This window comes from Neoarius graeffei, chromosome 14 (assembly GCF_027579695.1).
Source record: "Neoarius graeffei isolate fNeoGra1 chromosome 14, fNeoGra1.pri, whole genome shotgun sequence".
Classification (NCBI taxonomy): Eukaryota; Metazoa; Chordata; class Actinopteri; order Siluriformes; family Ariidae; genus Neoarius; species Neoarius graeffei.
The window spans coordinates 65,903,741-65,920,892 of NC_083582.1; the positions used below are offsets into that span (position 1 = coordinate 65,903,741).

At 41.6% G+C, this 17,152-nt stretch overlaps 1 protein-coding gene across 1 annotated transcript in view; it reads left to right on the top strand.

Moving 5' to 3' along the window:
- Positions 1–16,920, top strand: part of aatkb (apoptosis-associated tyrosine kinase b) — a 54,675-nt gene extending 37,755 nt beyond the window's left edge. Inside the window, exons 6-13 of the mRNA XM_060940244.1 lie at positions 644–777; positions 1,297–1,381; positions 6,005–6,126; positions 7,261–7,410; positions 7,603–11,266; positions 12,860–13,004; positions 13,107–13,322; positions 14,665–16,920. Coding sequence (XP_060796227.1) covers positions 644–777; positions 1,297–1,381; positions 6,005–6,126; positions 7,261–7,410; positions 7,603–11,266; positions 12,860–13,004; positions 13,107–13,322; positions 14,665–14,693 — 4,545 coding nt within the window. The 3' untranslated portion in view covers positions 14,694–16,920. The remainder of the gene's footprint in view (positions 1–643; positions 778–1,296; positions 1,382–6,004; positions 6,127–7,260; positions 7,411–7,602; positions 11,267–12,859; positions 13,005–13,106; positions 13,323–14,664) is intronic.
- Positions 16,921–17,152: the final 232 nt, after the last annotated feature.

Here is a 17,152-nt window from a genome sequence, read left to right on the forward strand (position 1 = left end):
GCCACCCTGTTTATATAATGTATTTAATAAATATTCAACATGCATATTTCTTTCTTTCTTTCCAATATATAATATTAATTATTATTTAAATTCATCTACAAATAAGGCGGCACGGTGATGTAGTGGTTAGCACTGTCACCTCACAGCAAGAAGGTCCGGGTTCGAGCCCCGTGGCCGACGAGGGCCTTTCTGTGCGGAGTTTGCATGTTCTCCCCGTGTCCGCGTGGGTTTCCTCCGGGTGCTCCGGTTTCCCCCACAGTCCAAAGACATGCAGGTTAGGTTAACTGGTGGTTCTAAATTGACCATAGGTGTGAATGTGAGTGTGAATGGTTGTCTGTGTCTATGTGTCAGCCCTGTGATGATGTGGCGACTTGTCCAGGGTGTACCCCGCCTCTCGCCCGTAGCCAGCTGGGATAGGCTCCAGCTTGCCTGTGACCCTGTACAAGATAAGCAGCTACAGATAATGGATGGATGGATAGTGTAAAGCCATTGCCCTCTAGTGGCTTACAGAAACATAACAGACTGACATCATCACACATGGAATTTTCTGTGCATACAAATGCCTCATTATGCTTTTCATTTCCCATACTTTCTGCCTCTTTGTACATACTATTTTGTGTGTGCCTACTCTCCATGGTAACAGGGTGATCTGAAAGGTTATCTGCGCAGCTGCAGAGCAGCAGACTCTTTGACTCCTGATCCTTTGCTCCTTCAAAGAATGGCTTGTCAGATCGCTTCTGGACTTCTGCATCTCCACAAACATGACTTCAGCCACAGGTGAGCTGCCAGCACTCATCCACATCTACTTCGACTCTGATTTTGGTTACACAGTGGCTTGGTTAAATTTCACCAACTCAGACACAGGTGTATAGTACATTTTCAAAAATGTCAGATGGATTTTCTCACCAAATAGTTCAAACTGTGATTTTAAAAGCATAATAAGGTTTAGAGAGGCTGTAAATACTAGATACAAAACTGAGAAATAGATATACTGTGCATTTAATCTATTTGCTATAGTAAAGTGGAAAGGAAAACTGAAGCGGGAATGTGATCAGCGCTCCTTTTTCTTGATCCCAGTGTGACACGTACTTGGTAACTTCCTGTAACAATATCCTGATGCTGCCTGAGTGTGCCTCTGCTACTCCAGCATCAGTGATTTTGTTGCTGGGGGTTAGCACTAATCTTCATGAAGACGTGGTTATTTTCTTCGATTAAAAATATCTACTTCTTATATTGGGAATTAATGTGTCATCATTTCAGGTTTGTGACTTTATTTCTTGGTTTTATTTTGAACAGTGATCTGGCTTTGAGAAACTGCCTTCTGACATCAGATGTTACTGTCAAGATCGGAGACTATGGCCTCTCACACAGCAAGTATAAGGTATGTGTATCACTGATTTGCTTGCTGGCCTGTTTTTAGACTTGTTCAGGAACCTTAAAATGTAAAACGTGTTTAAAAGTGAAAATGGCACTTAATATGCATATGCCTCTTATCAAAAAGAAGTATACTTAAGTAAAGTTAAAGTATATTTCCTTAAGTATACTTTTGTGTACCAAGTATACTGATATCAATGTACTTACAGTATACTTGTAAGTAAACTAATCTAATACTTCTTGGGACTAAATTGACCCACTTTTAGTTTATAAAAAGTATACTTTCAGTCTAAGAGAAGTAAACTTTGAGTATACAACTAGTATTTTTTATTTCGTACTGCAAGTATACCACAAGTAAACTTATATACTAATGGTTTACTAGTTCTATACTTGTAGTCCACTCTTTAGTTTATAAAAGTATACTTTATAGCATGGGCGGCACGGTGGTGTAGTGGTTAGCGCTGTCGCCTCACAGCAAGAAGGTCCGGGTTCGAGCCTCGTGGCCGGCGAGGGCCTTTCTGTGTGGAGTTTGCATGTTCTCCTTGTGTCTGCGTGGGTTTCCTCCGGGTGCTCCGGTTTCCCCCACAGTCCAAAGACATGCAGGTTAGGTTAACTGGTGACTCTAAATTGACCGTAGGTGTGAATGCGAGTGTGAATGGTTGTCTGTGTCTATGTGTCAGCCCTGTGATGACCTGGCGACTTGTCCAGGGTGTACCCCGCCTTTCGCCCGTAGTCAGCTGGGATAGGCTCCAGCTTGCCTGCGACCCTGTAGAACAGGATAAAGCGGCTACAGATATTGAGATGAGATGAGAAGTATACTGCAATTACCCTTCTAGGTATACTATTAGTTTTCTCACCCGAACCCTTACCTCATGCACACTACCAGTAGACAACTTAAGTGTTTTGTACCTTAAGTTACAATGAAGTTATAAAGGTAAGAATTCACAAAACAAAAAAAGATACTCAGGATTAAGAACATATTCATTTTCTTTAAAAATCAAAATTTAAAGCAACATTGTGTTAAATGCCAAAGTGTGAAAACATGGCAATGACAACTGAAATTGGCATCCAAGCTCGAAAGAAAAAGAAAGAAATAAAAAAATTTAATTATCCCACTCAGGAGAAATAAAAAGAGTCAACAATTCTGAAGCATAACTACAGGGCAAGTACACTTAAGCATCTCATCTCATCTCATTATCTCTAGCCGCTTTGTCCTGTTCTACAGGGTGGCAGGCAAGCTGGAGCCTATCCCACCTGACTACGGGCGAAAGGCGGGGTACACCCTGGACAAGTCGCCAGGTCATCACAGGGCTGACACATAGACACAGACAACCATTCACACTCACATTCACACCTACGGTCAATTTAGAGTCACCAGTTAACCTAACCTGCATGTCTTTGGACTGTGGGGGAAACCGGAGCACCCGGAGGAAACCCACACGGACACAACATGCAAACTCTGCACAGAAAGGCCCTTGCCGGCCACGGGGCTCGAACCCGACCCTTCTTGCTGTGAGGCGACAGCGCTAACCACTACACCACCATGCCGCCCGCATGTCAATTTCCAAATATTTTCCAAAATGCAATAAAACTAAAGTAAACTGAAAGCATACTCTCTTATTTTTAGTTTAAAAGAAGTATACTAGAAGCACACTTGAATAAATTTATTTTTTGTAAGGGGAATTACAGATGTTTGTACTGAGTCTTTGTTAACCAATCATCTCACTTCTACTCTGTTCCTACACACTAGGGGTGTTATTAATATTATCAATATTTGTATCTGTTTTGTGCTCCAAATATCTCTATCCATATCTACAGTTGTAGATTTAAACCACAAGTGGGTGTGGCGTAAACCAGAATCCCCCTCCCCTCCCACACACACACACACACACACACACACACACACATTATATAAGAATCATACCACTATGTCCATGGAAGCAGAAGTAGAAATGCAAGCATTGTCAGCATGGTTTCTGAAATTATAACTCTGACAGTTCCTCAATCTCAGAGACCTCAACTGAGTTCATAATAGTTTTCAACTAGAGAAGTGCATGGGTGTTTTCTTTTAGTCCCCCTCATGCATTTACTATTTTTGTTTCTACCTGCTGACAATATTTTTCTAATGAATTTAGTTGGTTTTATTTTGGTGCCACGGTGGTGTAGTGGTTAGCACTGTCTCCTCACAGCAAGAAGGTTCTGGGTTCGAGCCCAGTGGCTGATGGGGGCCTTTCTGTGTGGAGTTTGCATGTTCTCCCTGTGTCTATGTGGGTTTCCTCCAGGTGCTCCAGTTTCCCCCAAAGTCCAAAGACATGCAAGTTGGCTAATTGGTGGCTCTAAATTGACCGTGAGTGCGAACGGTTATTTGTCTCTCTGTGTCAGCGCTGTGATGATCTGGTGATTTGTCCAGGGTGTACCCCGCCTCTCACCCATAGTCAGCTGGGATAGCTTGCCCATGACCCTGCTTGCCCATGACCCTGCACAGAATAAGCGGTTATGGATAATGGAAATCTGAGCATCCCACACAGCGCTGGTTTTTGTTTGTTCCACAGGCTTCATACCTGAACATTTGCTCATGCCCACATGAAATGAAAAATCTCCTGTGCATGCGTCTTTATTGTTGTTGTTGTTGTTGTTGTGTTCCACAAGATCCCAGTCCCAATGCACATGTATAGTCTCACCCAGATATATTGTGAACCATTCTGACTAGTATAAAAGAAATAATAATGAAGAAATAAAGACATGCATTTCGGTTAACTGGCTACTTTAAATTGCCCATAGTTGTGAATATCTGAGCTGTGTTCCATAGTCAGACGTGAGTAGTATAGCGGCTGCCAGTGGTGCCTTTGTATACCTTCAACTCGGCCATGTTGAGCTGCGTCCTTCATAATTCAGCTACAAGGAAGGATGATGAGTCACTCCAAATCAAAAGCCACTCCAAATAATGTACAGTGGTGCTTGAAAGTTTGTGAACCCTTTAGAATTTTCTATATTTCTGCATAAATATGACCTAAAACAGCATCAGATTGTCACACAAGTCCTAAAAGTAGATAAAGAGAACCCAGTTAAACAAATGAGACAAAAATATTATACTTGGTCATTTATTTATTGAGGAAAATGATCCAATATTACATATCTGTGAGTGGCAAAAGTATGTGAACCTTTGCTTTCAGTATCTGCTGTGACCCCCTTGTGCAGCTAAACGTTTCCAGTAACTGTTGATCAGTCCTGCACACCGGCTTGGAGGAATTTTAGCCCGTTCCTTCGTACAGAACAGCTTCAACTCTGGGATGTTGGTGGGTTTCCTCACATGAACTGCTCACTTCAGGTCCTTCTACAACATTTCGATTGGATTAAGGTCAGGACTTTGACTTGGCCATTCCAAAACATTAACTTTATTCTTCTTTAACCATTCTTTGGTAGAATGACTTGTGTGCTTAGGGTCATTGTCTTGCTGCATGACCCACCTTCTCTTGAGATTCAGTTCATGGACAGATGTCCTAACATTTTCCTTTAGAATTCACTGGTATAATTCAGAATTCATTGTTCCATCAATGATGGCAAGCCGTCCTGGCCCAGATGCAGCAAAACAGGCCCAAACCATGATACAACCACCATCATGTTTCACAGATGGGATAAGGTTATAATTCTGGGATGCAGTGTTTTCCTTTCACCAAACATAACACTTCTCATTTAAACCAAAAAGTTCTATTTTGGTCTCATCCATCCACAAAATTTTTTTTCCAATAGCCTTCTGGCTTGTCCACGTGATCTTTAGCAAACTGCAGATGAGCAGCAATGTTCTTTTTGGAGAGCAGTGGCTTTCTCCTTGCAACCCTGCCATGCACACCATTGTTGTTCAGTGTTCTCCTGATGGTGGACTCATGAACATTAACATTAGCCAATGTGATAGAGGCCTTCAGTTGCTTAGAAGTTCCCCTGGGGTCCTTTGTGACCTTGCTGATTATTACATGCCTTGCTCTTGGAGTGATCTTTGTTGGTTGACCACTCCTAAGGAGAGTAACAATGGTCTCGAATTTCCTCCATTTGTACACAATCTGTCTGACTGTGGATTGGTGGAGTCCAAACTCTTTAGAGATGGTTTTGTAACCTTTTCCAGCCTGATGAGCATCAACAACGCTTTTTCTGAGGTCCTCAGAAATCTCCTTTGTTTGTGCCATGATACACTTCCACAAACATGTGTTGTGAAGATCAGACTTTGATAGATCCCTGTTCTTTAAATAAAACAGGGTGTCCACTCGCACCTGATTGTCATCCCATTGATTGAAAACACCTGACTCTAATTTCACCTTCAAATTAACTGCTAATCCTAGAGGTCCACATACTTTTGCCACTCACAGATATGTAATATTGGATCATTTTCCTCAATAAATAAATGACCAAGTATAATATTTTTGTCTCATTTGTTTAACTGGGTTCTCTTTATCTACTTTTAGGATTTGTGTGACAATCTGATGATGTTTTAGGTTGTATTTATGCAGAAATATAGGAAATTCTAAAGGGTTCACAAACTTTCAAGCACCACTGTACCTCTTTTTATCTGTTCAGAATGCATCATCTGTTCATTCTGAATAATATATTTGTATTTTGTTATATCCCTGCTCCACAGGACGATTATTTTGTGACATCGGATCAGACCTGGGTACCGTTACGCTGGATTGCCCCTGAACTGGTGGATGAAGTTCATGGCAACCTACTGGTGGCAGACCAAACAAAACAAAGCAACATTTGGTAAGAATTAACTGATGAGTCACATTCTACACTGTCATGTTTTGTGTGTGTGTGAGAGAGAGAGAGAAAATAAAATTTTATTTTTATATGGTTCACAGAAGCTTAGACTAGAGACGTCAACCTTGGCACAACACAGTCACAACATAGCCACAATGCAGGAAACAATCAGAAAAAAAAAACATACAAAAATGTTATTTATAGTGAATATGAGTATTGCAGTTAAACATTATTTGAATATTGGGACAAGAAGTGAGGTGTTGGGGCATGGGTGGGGGGAATCCCATTGGTGTAGTGGATAGTATAGTCTCCTCAATCCTGATCTTGGTTTCAGATCTTTTTCCTGTGCCCACGTGGGTTTCCTCTGGGTTAATCAGTTTCTTTCCTTCCAAAAACAGTCAGAGATGGCTAACAGGTGTACTGGAAATGCTAAATTGCCCCTAGAAAAAGAAACCTTTATTTGTCACATGCACACTCAAGCAGAGTGAAATTCATCCTCTGTATTTAACCCATCTGAAGCAGTGAACACATGCATGTACACACACAAGTGAGCAATGAGCACACACACATACCCAGAGCAGTGGGCAGCTATGCTACAGCACCCAGGGAGCAATTGGGGCCACCCCATGTTAACCTAACTGCATGTCTTTGAACTGTGGGGGAAACTGGAGCCTCTAGAGGCAACCCATGCAGACACAGGGAGAACATGCAAATTCCACATAGAAAGGCCCCCGTTGGACGCTGGGCTCAAACCCAGAACCTTCTTGCTGTGAGGCGACAGTGCTAACCACTGCACCACCTTGCAGCCCAAGGTGTGAGTAAGTGTGAAAATCTGTTTGGCATCTCATGCAGGGTGCATTCTTTCACTGTGCTTAGTGTTTCCGGGATAGACTCCAGATTCACCATGTCCACAATTAGGATAAAACAGTTTTTGAAAATGAATGAGTGGAGGGTTTGGGTGACTTTTACTTCATTTTCTCCTAATCTAATGGGCAAGTGTCACACTACTTGCCAGGGGAGCAAAGAATGCCAACAATTCTATTCAGAAATCAAAGCTAATTATGTTCTCTTAGACCTCTGGGCACAAATGGCTATGGCCTTGTTAGGAGTAATTTCTTGTGTGTTTCTGCATCTTAGGTCTCTTGGGGTAACTATATGGGAGTTGTTTGAGTTGGGGAACCAGCCTTATAGACACTACTCTGACAGACAGGTCCTCAGTTTCGCTGTGAAGGACCAACAACTTAAACTGCCAAAGCCATTGCTTCAGTTTCCTCTTTCTGACCGCTGGTGAGTGTTTGAAATATTACAGTACATGCAAATGTAATATTTCAGAAAATATAATTCCTTGTTAGGATGTGATAAGAATACAAATCGTGTTACCCCACATTTAGTTTACAGCATTGTAATTTGTTATTTACACACACTCCGTTGTTTCTTACCCTGTCTTAAATAGCCTTGTGTTTATGTAACCTTTATTAGGTACGAAGTGATGCAGTTCTGTTGGCTTCAGTCAGACCAGAGGCCTAATGCTGAGGAAGTTCACTTACTGCTCAGTTACCTGTGTGCCAAAGGTGCCAGTGAGGCAGAAGAAGATTTTGAGAGGCGCTGGAATTCAATGAGACCTAACATAATTCATGGCAGTCTGCATGGGTCTGGTCCCCTGACCCTGGAGATGCCACAATCCTTGACAGCCTCATCCTCATTCCCTTTACTGGAGCAATTTTCAGCTGGTGATGGCTACCAGTCAGAGTCAGGAGATGACATTCTCACAGTTACTGAGACCAGTCATGGTCTGAACTTTGAGTATAAATGGGAACAAGCGAGAGCTAAACAGCCCTATCCCTCCTCATCCACCACTGGAACATTAGGTAAAGGGAACCCCCATTGCCAGGAGGTCTATTACCCTCCAGGAGGTATGGTAGGTGGATGTGGCATTGATGGACTCACCTTAGGGGTCTCTCCCCAATACTATGACCCCAAACAATTACACACCCCAGGTGTTGTTCCAGTTCTCAGTGCACATAGTCCGTCAGTGAATAGCGAGTATTACATTCGTATTGAAGAGCCAGTAGAATGTAATATTGACATGGAGTACAAAATGTGTGCATACAGCCCTGAATTTGGGGGCAGCAATGGCAGCTTTCTAACTGGTAGTGGAGACTCAGGGGATTGTATGAACTGTCCTTCTAAAGGCAAGCCAATTGAAGCATACTGGTCAGCTGACATCCATAAAAGCAGTGTCTATGATTCAGACAGCAGTCCAACCATGTCCCTAACTATGGAGCCACTTCTAGGTCAGGTATCTGATTCCAGCCCACTTAGGCCTTGGGAGTCAGGTCATTATGTATCATACAAAAACAGGGATGGAGGCTATTACTATGAACACTCACCACCACTGGGTATGGATCACTACCTGATTGGAAGGTCATCAGAACCCATGAGGGAGAGCTGGGGGTCTCGAAGCCTGAGGCAAGCATTGGGTGAGCTAGAAGAACCCTTAGGGATCTCAACCTCTCTTGGCAGCCCCCCACAGAGCTATGGTGACCCTTACCTCGAGAGCAGCCAAGGGTCAGTAATTGGGAAGAATGTAACTGGAGGATACTATGACATGATGGGTTCTTTGAGAAAGGTCATGCCAGGAAACCATTCAGTGTGTATTGACATGGAATCAGGGGGAGCGGTGTTTGTGGGGCAAGATGACAGTGACTCAGAAGAGGAGGATGATCTATTCATTGAAAGGCAGGTAATGAGCTGGTCCACCAACAACTCAACAAAAAACAATTTGAGTTTGTCTCGAAGACAGTCATCAAAGCAAGATGCATATGCAGACTTTCATTACACTATGCCTATGACTGATGTTGAGGATGCTTGGCCAGAGAACCACAGTCTCCCATATAGTTCTACCAAAACGCTTAACTACCTGGAAAGCAGAGCCAAAAGCAATACGTGCCCTGTGCATGGCAGACAAGCATCGGTATCCTCAGCAGACTGCAGCTCCTATATTCATCTAGGTCATGAACCCAGAGAAGCAGAGGTGTACCCTGTACCTTGTTGTCAAGCTTTGAGCAACTCCCATTTTGTGGATCCTCTTACAGGGTCATTAGTACGAAATTGTTTCATGAATGACAGTATTTCAGACAAAAACACAGGCATACCCAGCAGAAGCCCACAGTTAGGCCAAGCTGCCTTACCTACTGGGCATTTAATGTCCAAATCAGAGACAACAAAAACCCATTTAAAACAGACTGAACACTCAGAATATGCGGACACTGAGGTCAGAGAAGGAATCTATAGACAAGACAGTACAGGACAACAAGATCTTAGGCAAATTAACATGGAAACAGAGATTTTAACCTCAACTCAACAGGAGAAACCCATTCCTGAGATCTCTTCCAAAGAGCCTGAATCGGACAGAAGCAGGATGGTGGACAGTGGTGTGGAACATGGACATTCCAGTACCAGTCTGGTGGAAATTGATAATTGTAGTGATGATGACATCACAGATGTAACCTCTGAGAGCTTTGGGGACTTCCCAGTAGATTATGGTGAGACAGCTGACTACACCTCCCCTTCATTCAAGTCATTGCAGAAGCAAGTAGGCACACCCGACTCCATGGATTCCATAGATCTACCATCTACTGCAGGCTCCAGTGAGACTCTGAGCCCAACCTCTCTCCATCCTTCAAATTCACCTAGAGCTATGGATAGTGGCTATGACACAGAGAATAATGAGTCTCCTGAATTTGTCCTCAAGGAACCTCATGAACCACAAGAAACTATAACCTTTATCCAGCCACTGGGGATGTCAGTCATTGACTCATGCCCAATCATGGAAGAAAAAGAAGGGGATGGGGCAATGGATATGGAGCAAGTGGACGTGGAGGAAGGAGTCACCTTGAAAACATCTGAGAGCACTGGAAACCTGACTGTACTAAGTGAGAAAACTCCATACAGAGATTCTGCTTACTTTTCTGATACTGATGCAGGGAAGGAGAAAGAAAGCGATGTAGACAGAGACAAAGGTTTTGATGATCTTGAGAGGAAAGAGGAGGAAACAATGCAAGCAACAGACCAAAAAACACTACCAACACCAGTGGTAGAACAAGACAAAGAAAAGTCGAATGTTCTGGAGATAGAAGAAATCGGTGAAAATATCTTCAATGATCTTCAGGAAGGGACCCAACAAGCTCTACTCTCAGAGGAAGATGAAAAGGTTTCTCCTAGTTCCTCTGAACCAACTTTTATTTCTTCTTTTTCTCCTGAGGTATGTGAATGTCCAGTAAATGACACTGTCCAAGAGGAAGGCTTTGACCTAAATTCAGATGACCCTCAAGAATTGCCATCTGAGGGTCAGTTATCCGATTTCACTGCCTTGCCATTTTCTGAGACCAAGCAAGAAAACCATAAAACTGAGGAGACAGAGACCACCCTTGCTTTTGAACCATCAGTGGCAGAAAGTTTAGTCGAGGACAGTAATGTCGAGACCGGTCTTGATAGCTTTATCAGTACAAATGAAGTTATCCAGGAAAAGCAAGTTACTGAAGAAGCAATATCCAGCACAAGTTCAGAGGCACTATCAGCTCAGGACAATAATGACAAAGTGGAGATACTTATATCAGACGCAGCCAAGAGTGTTTCAGCAGATAAAACTGAAGGCTTTGACCTAAATTCAGATGATTCTCAAGAAATGCCATCTGAGAGTCAGTTATCCGATTTGTCAGACTCAGCCAAGTGTGTTTCAGCAGATAAAACTGTGGACAAGCATGAGACTCTAGATGGTAATTCAAAGTATGGAGTTCAATTTCACAAGAGCTCCACTCGTCCTTCTTCTCCTCCTCCTCTCCCATTACTTGATGGACGAGTGTCCCCAGTGGAGAGAGGAGAAGCTGATGATGAGGACAGGGATTCAGAGGACAGTGATGAATCAGACGAGGAGCTGCGTACCTACAGTATCCAGGATCAGAGTGAGGAGAGTGAGGATGAAATCCTACCAGTACCCATCATTGTGAGTGATTGCAGTGATGCACACAATCTCAGAAGCCTCCTCAAGATGCCCAGCCTGTGCATCGATAACCTTGGTGATGAGTCCAAGAAGAAGGTGGTGTCCTTCTTTGATGACGTTACTGTCTACGTGTTTGACCAAGTAAGCAGCATTTGGGTTTTTACTTTAGTTTTGAAGTGAATTAAATGGCACACATTACCATATACAAAAGTTTTGGAAAACATGCTTTTTCTACAAGTGTTAATGTATTGTGGAAGTTTTTCCCCCAAAAATCTGTTGCCATAAAGGCCAATGAAAAAGCACACATTGATAAAATGTCACTCTGCAACCTTGTGTTCCTTAATTTACAATACTTTTGTTAAAGCTAGACACCCTTTCGATTTCATAAAATTGGTGAAATTTACACTACCGTTCAAAAGTTTGGGGTCACCCAGACAATTTTGTGTTTTCCATGAAAAGTCACACTTTTATTTACCACCATAAGTTGTAAAATGAATAGAAAATATAGTCAAGACATTTTTCTGGCCATTTTGAGCATTTAATCGACCCCACAAATGTGATGCTCCAGAAACTCAATCTGCTCAAAGGAAGGTCAGTTTTATAGCTTCTCTAAAGAGCTCAACTGTTTTCAGCTGTGCTAACATGATTGTACAAGGGTTTTCTAATCATCCATTAGCCTTCTGAGGCAATGAGCAAACACATTGTACCATTAGAACACTGGAGTGAGAGTTGCTGGAAATGGGCCTCTATACACCTATGGAGATATTGCACCAAAAACCAGACATTTGCAGCTAGAATAGTCATTTACCACATTAGCAATGTATAGAGTGGATTTCTGATTAGTTTAAAGTGATCTTCATTGAAAAGAACAGTGCTTTTCTTTCAAAAATAAGGACATTTCAAAGTCACCCCAAACTTTTGAACGGTAGTGTAGTTCCGTCTGAAATGTGGTCATTGTGATACATGCTTATTTCTGTAATATCTCACAAAATATCAAGCCATTCTGTGGCTGGGAAGTTATTTAATTTAAAGGGATTCCAGAGCACATGATATGCATGAAATCACCTGCTTCGCACAGTCAAGCAGACAGAGGAAGTCCGTGTGTGTGCGCATGCGCAGATTTACGGTACCTTTGACCGTGCACTGATAGTTACATCATTTTGTCGCCAAACAAACAGCTGATCACACCAAGGTGCTCGCTGACCGCCGATATTTATTAGTTTGGCCCTGTGTGTCCTTTCCTTCGCAACATAATGTCTTTTCTTCTCACTTTCTGTTACTGTAGTCGGTCTTCCACGTTTCATTCGCACATTCACGTCCTCCATTTTTCTCTCCTGCTTCAAACTTGTATTCCACAATGCCTTGTGCAAATGGGGAAAGCCCACCATGTGCTGCATGGCGTAGTATCTTGAATTGGATCATGTTGAAGCAGGAAATAATAGGGGAGAATTTAGGTTCATGTGGCCCTAAATTCATTAATTGTTCTATTTAAAAAAAAAACTAATAAAATTGGAAGTCTGTGATTCGAATTCAGTAGGTTTTGGTCCACTAAACAAAAATGATTGGGTGTCGGGAAAATTGTTTTTATGACCTACACTTGAAAAATCTGAAAGTTTAAATTAAACCTTTAATGTTTTGATAATGCATTGCTGGAAGGGTCATTTTTATATTCCAGCTTTTGTCCTCCATGATAAAGATTAAAAAAAAGTAATGAGAAAAATTCAACTTGTCTAGGAAAGTCCAACTGGAGAACTATCGGAACATGCCTTGCCCCTGGGAGGTGAGACAAGCACAGAGAGTGAAAGGTGCACAGTGTTAAACCAACAGGAAAAGGCCAATTCCACTGATGACTCTTCAGATGGAAACGTTTCAGAAGAGAGTAAGAAATCGCTTTTACATATCCTGGATTAAATAAAGAGATGTGATATAAATTTTTTTTGTGTGATCTCATATATATTCTCCTTATCTGCTTTGTGTGCAGGTACAGGGTTTGAGTGGGATGATGATTTCTCTTTGTTGCCATTATCCACCTCATCAAAGGAATCATCTCCAGACATCAAGGCTAAACCAAGCCTTCCACCCAGTGTCACAAATGACAAGCCTGTAGTGCAATTTTCACGTTTCACAGTTTCTCCAGCCCCAGTTTCACGTTTCTCCATCACTCATGTTTCTGACTCAGATATGGATTCTGCAGGAGGTAATTTGTTTTAAAATACACATCTTTGATTAAACAATATTTACATTTTCACCTATCAAATAGGGCGGCACGGTGGTGTAGTGGTTAGCACTGTCGCCTCACAGCAAGAAGGTTCTGGGTTTGAGCCCAGCAGCCAACGGGGGCCTTTCTGTGTGGAGTTTGCATGTTCTCCCTGTGTCCGCGTGGGTTTCCTCCGGGTGCTCCGGTTTCCCCCACAGTCCAAAGACATGCAGGTTAGGTTAACTGGTGACTCTAAATTGACCGTAGGTGTGAATGTGAGTGTGAATGGTTGTCTGTGTCTATGTGTCAGCCCTGTGATGACCTGGCGACTTGTCCAGGGTGTACCCCGCCTTTCGCCCGTAGTCAGCTGGGATAGGCTCCAGCTTGCCTGCGACCCTGTAGAACAGGATAAAGCGGCTAGAGATAATGAGATGAGATGAGATCTTTGATTAAACAATATTTACATTTTCACCTATCAAATAGGGTGGCACGGTGGTGTAGTGGTTAGCACTGTCGCCTCACAGCAAGAAGGTTCTGGGTTTGAGCCCAGCAGCCAACGGGGGCCTTTCTGTGCGGAGTTTGCATGTTCTCCCCGTGTCTGCATGGGTTTCCTCTGGGTGCTCCGGTTTCCCCCACAGTCCAAAGACATGCAGGTTAGGTTAACTGGTGACTCTAAATTGACCATAGGTGTGAGTGTGAATGGTTGGTTGTCTCTAATGTGTCAGCCCTGTGATGACCTGGTGACTTGTCCATAGTCAGCTGGGATAGGCTCCAGCTTGCCTGTGACCCTGCACAGGGTAAGTAGTTATGGATGATGGATGGACCTATCAAATAGCTCCACTTAATAGACCCTGTAGAAAACTTATAGGTTTACGGTAAATACCTCACAAACTGGGTTCATAATGGATTCAATTCCTGAAATTCAGGCGGCATGGTGGTGTAGTGGTTAGCACGGTCGCCTCACAGCAAGAAGGTTCCGGGTTTGAACCCAGCGGCCGGCGAGGGCTTTTCTGTGTGGAGTTTGCATGTTCTCGCCGTGTCTGCATGGGTTTCCCCCACAATCCAAAGACATGCAGTTAGGTTGACGTGGGGTGGCCTTGAGCAAGGTACTGAACCCCTGACTGCTCCCTGGGCACTCTGGTGTAGCTGCCCACTGCTCTGAGTGTGTGTACGTGAGTTCACTGCTTCAGATGGGTTAAATGCAGAGGATGAATTTCACTGTGCTTGAAGTGTGCATGTGACGATTGAAGGTTTCTTCTTAAATAATTGAATTTCATATTATTATTATAAAGTAAAATTGCTACATAAATGCAAAATGCTCTGTTTTCCGTTTGCCATACAGGAAGCAGTGAGGATGGTGAAAGAGAATGAGCACTGAACACCACTGCCATCTATGTATGTGGAGTGTTCTGCATGGACCTCTTTTCTTCACATCTACTGGTCTTTGCATTGAAAATGATACTGTTTCCAAAAATGCTTGGGATCTCATCAAGGACAGTGCCTATTACTGTTTGCAAGTAGTTAGATAATAGTCCTTAATGAACCAATCACAAACGAACACATCTGTGGAGATACACTTCTTAAGAAGAATATTATAAATTGTGAAAATCCCAAGTAATCCCATCCCATGTTTGTTAAAATCCTACCTATTTGAAACTAGTGACAACTTTGAAGGAACTACAGTATATATACTGTGAACATGATATGGGATCTTTATAAAAGACATCACATATTTTCATGAATGATGGGTATGATCTTGAAATGAAGGATACAATCAACATTTTTTTTCCTCAGAAAAGAACTGTCAAGCAAACCAAGAGACTTTTTTCAAAGACTTTGACTGTGAAGTAATGATGAACTAATGAACAACGTTGCTAAAATTATTTATGTTGCTAAAGGAAGGGAAATTTAGTGAGTGTACTGTACTGCTTGTGAACTGTTGATTTTGTTTGATTAATTTTTTTTTCTTTTGAGAAAGCAAACACACCTTTTTACATTGCATTTGTTTGATTGGGCATCAGAGCAACAGCCTTGTGCATCTGTCACATAATGAAAAGTAGGAGACTTTTACAAGCTGCCTAAAAATATTTGGGAAAGAGGAAACACATAGCTGCCTTGAGTCAGCCATCTACTTGTAAGTAGCAGATTATACAGGGTCATGAAACATCACGAGACTTAGATCAGCTCAATCATGAAACTACAAACAGGATCTCTGATGATTTTTTTTTTTTATTTATATTTTTGGAGAGGCAATGTTTGTCTGGTTGATGAGTGCAGTCCGATGAACTACAACTACTTTTCCAGTGTATACTTATTATTTTAATTTAAGTTATTGTCAGTATAATGCAAAAACAATATGAATGGTTTTCAAAATCATGTTTTACTTTCTACTTTTCCTTGCTTACGCTTGAATAACTTCAATTCTATCTTCAGTGCTTTCAGTCACCTATAACATACGGTACAATTTCATTTTGGCCCGAGAATCCGAACTGCCAAAAAAAAAAAAAAACACAACACAATCATTTTAAATGCTCAAGAACATATCAAAGTACTTGGTACTGGACCATTTAGTCTTTTAGTTTATAAAAAAAATACATTTTATGATTGATGAGTATGTATAACTGATGCTCTACATGTCTGCTACTTTATGAGGACCAGAGCTGGGGATACTGTATGTTATGTTTAGGGTGTTTATAGCATTTTTAAAAAAAAATTATTTAATACGTGATGCCTCTCTTGTCACGTTTGAGAAATTTATAAAGAAACAGAATGAGGAAAGACGTACTCTAATGGCATTTAATGCACAGCCTATGGACAATGTATTGCTATGATTATTTATTAGAATAGACAGAAACTACTGAACAAAATGTACTGTACTTGTTAAGTTGCAGAATTGCTGTCCAATCTAAGTTAAGTTTCATTTTCTTGTGAACATTTTTTTTTGGGAAAAATAATTTTCTCTCTTAGTAAGAAATTGTTTGACAAGATAAAAACAAATTTAATGCACTCTGCAGATGTCTGTACTCTGGATCCCAAGCTAGCTAGCCAACTGAAGTTGGAAAGAAAAGAAAAATATCATCCTCACAGTCCTCTCATGTTCAGTGTTTGTTTGCCTCTTATGGTATCATTGTTCTAAATAGGTTAGCCTAGACTGAGCTAGACAGGATTCTGTACTATTTTTGTATTTCTATGAAACAGTTTTAAACCCTAAACTGTATTATAATGTTGCCGGACTACAAGTTTATCATCGAATATCTCCTGCCAAAGAGAAGCATGTACTGATACACATGGGGTTGTTGGCTGGAATTGCTGGACACCAACATGACTTGATAATCATGGACAATGTAATTGACAATGTAATCTTCATATGAAATCTGGCAAAAAAGGGTCTCAGTCATTAGACTAACCCATGAGATTATGATGATTAACAGTGAAGGAAATCTTGTAGACGAGTGTAAACAGCAAAGACGTGGTTGAATGATGCTAGGAATCTATAAAGATATAAATTGGTTATTTGTTAAATGTTATGTGAATATCTGTCCCTCTTGGGTGTCACATGATCAGTGACTGTACACAAACAAATAAATTAATTGTTTGACATCTTTATCTTTCTTTGGTGCTGAATTCTGAACTAGAACTCACCATGCACCAGCTTCAGCTACTAGATACAACAATCAAGGTATAAATACAAATCAAACTCTCCTTATAAAACACCAGACACAGCATTGTGAAATGAGACCGTCAGTGATGGCGTAACTCATTCTGGCCCCCGTCTAGTCCAGAAGGAGCGATCTAAAGTGGCCCACCTTGTGCAATAAATGTTGCAAGCT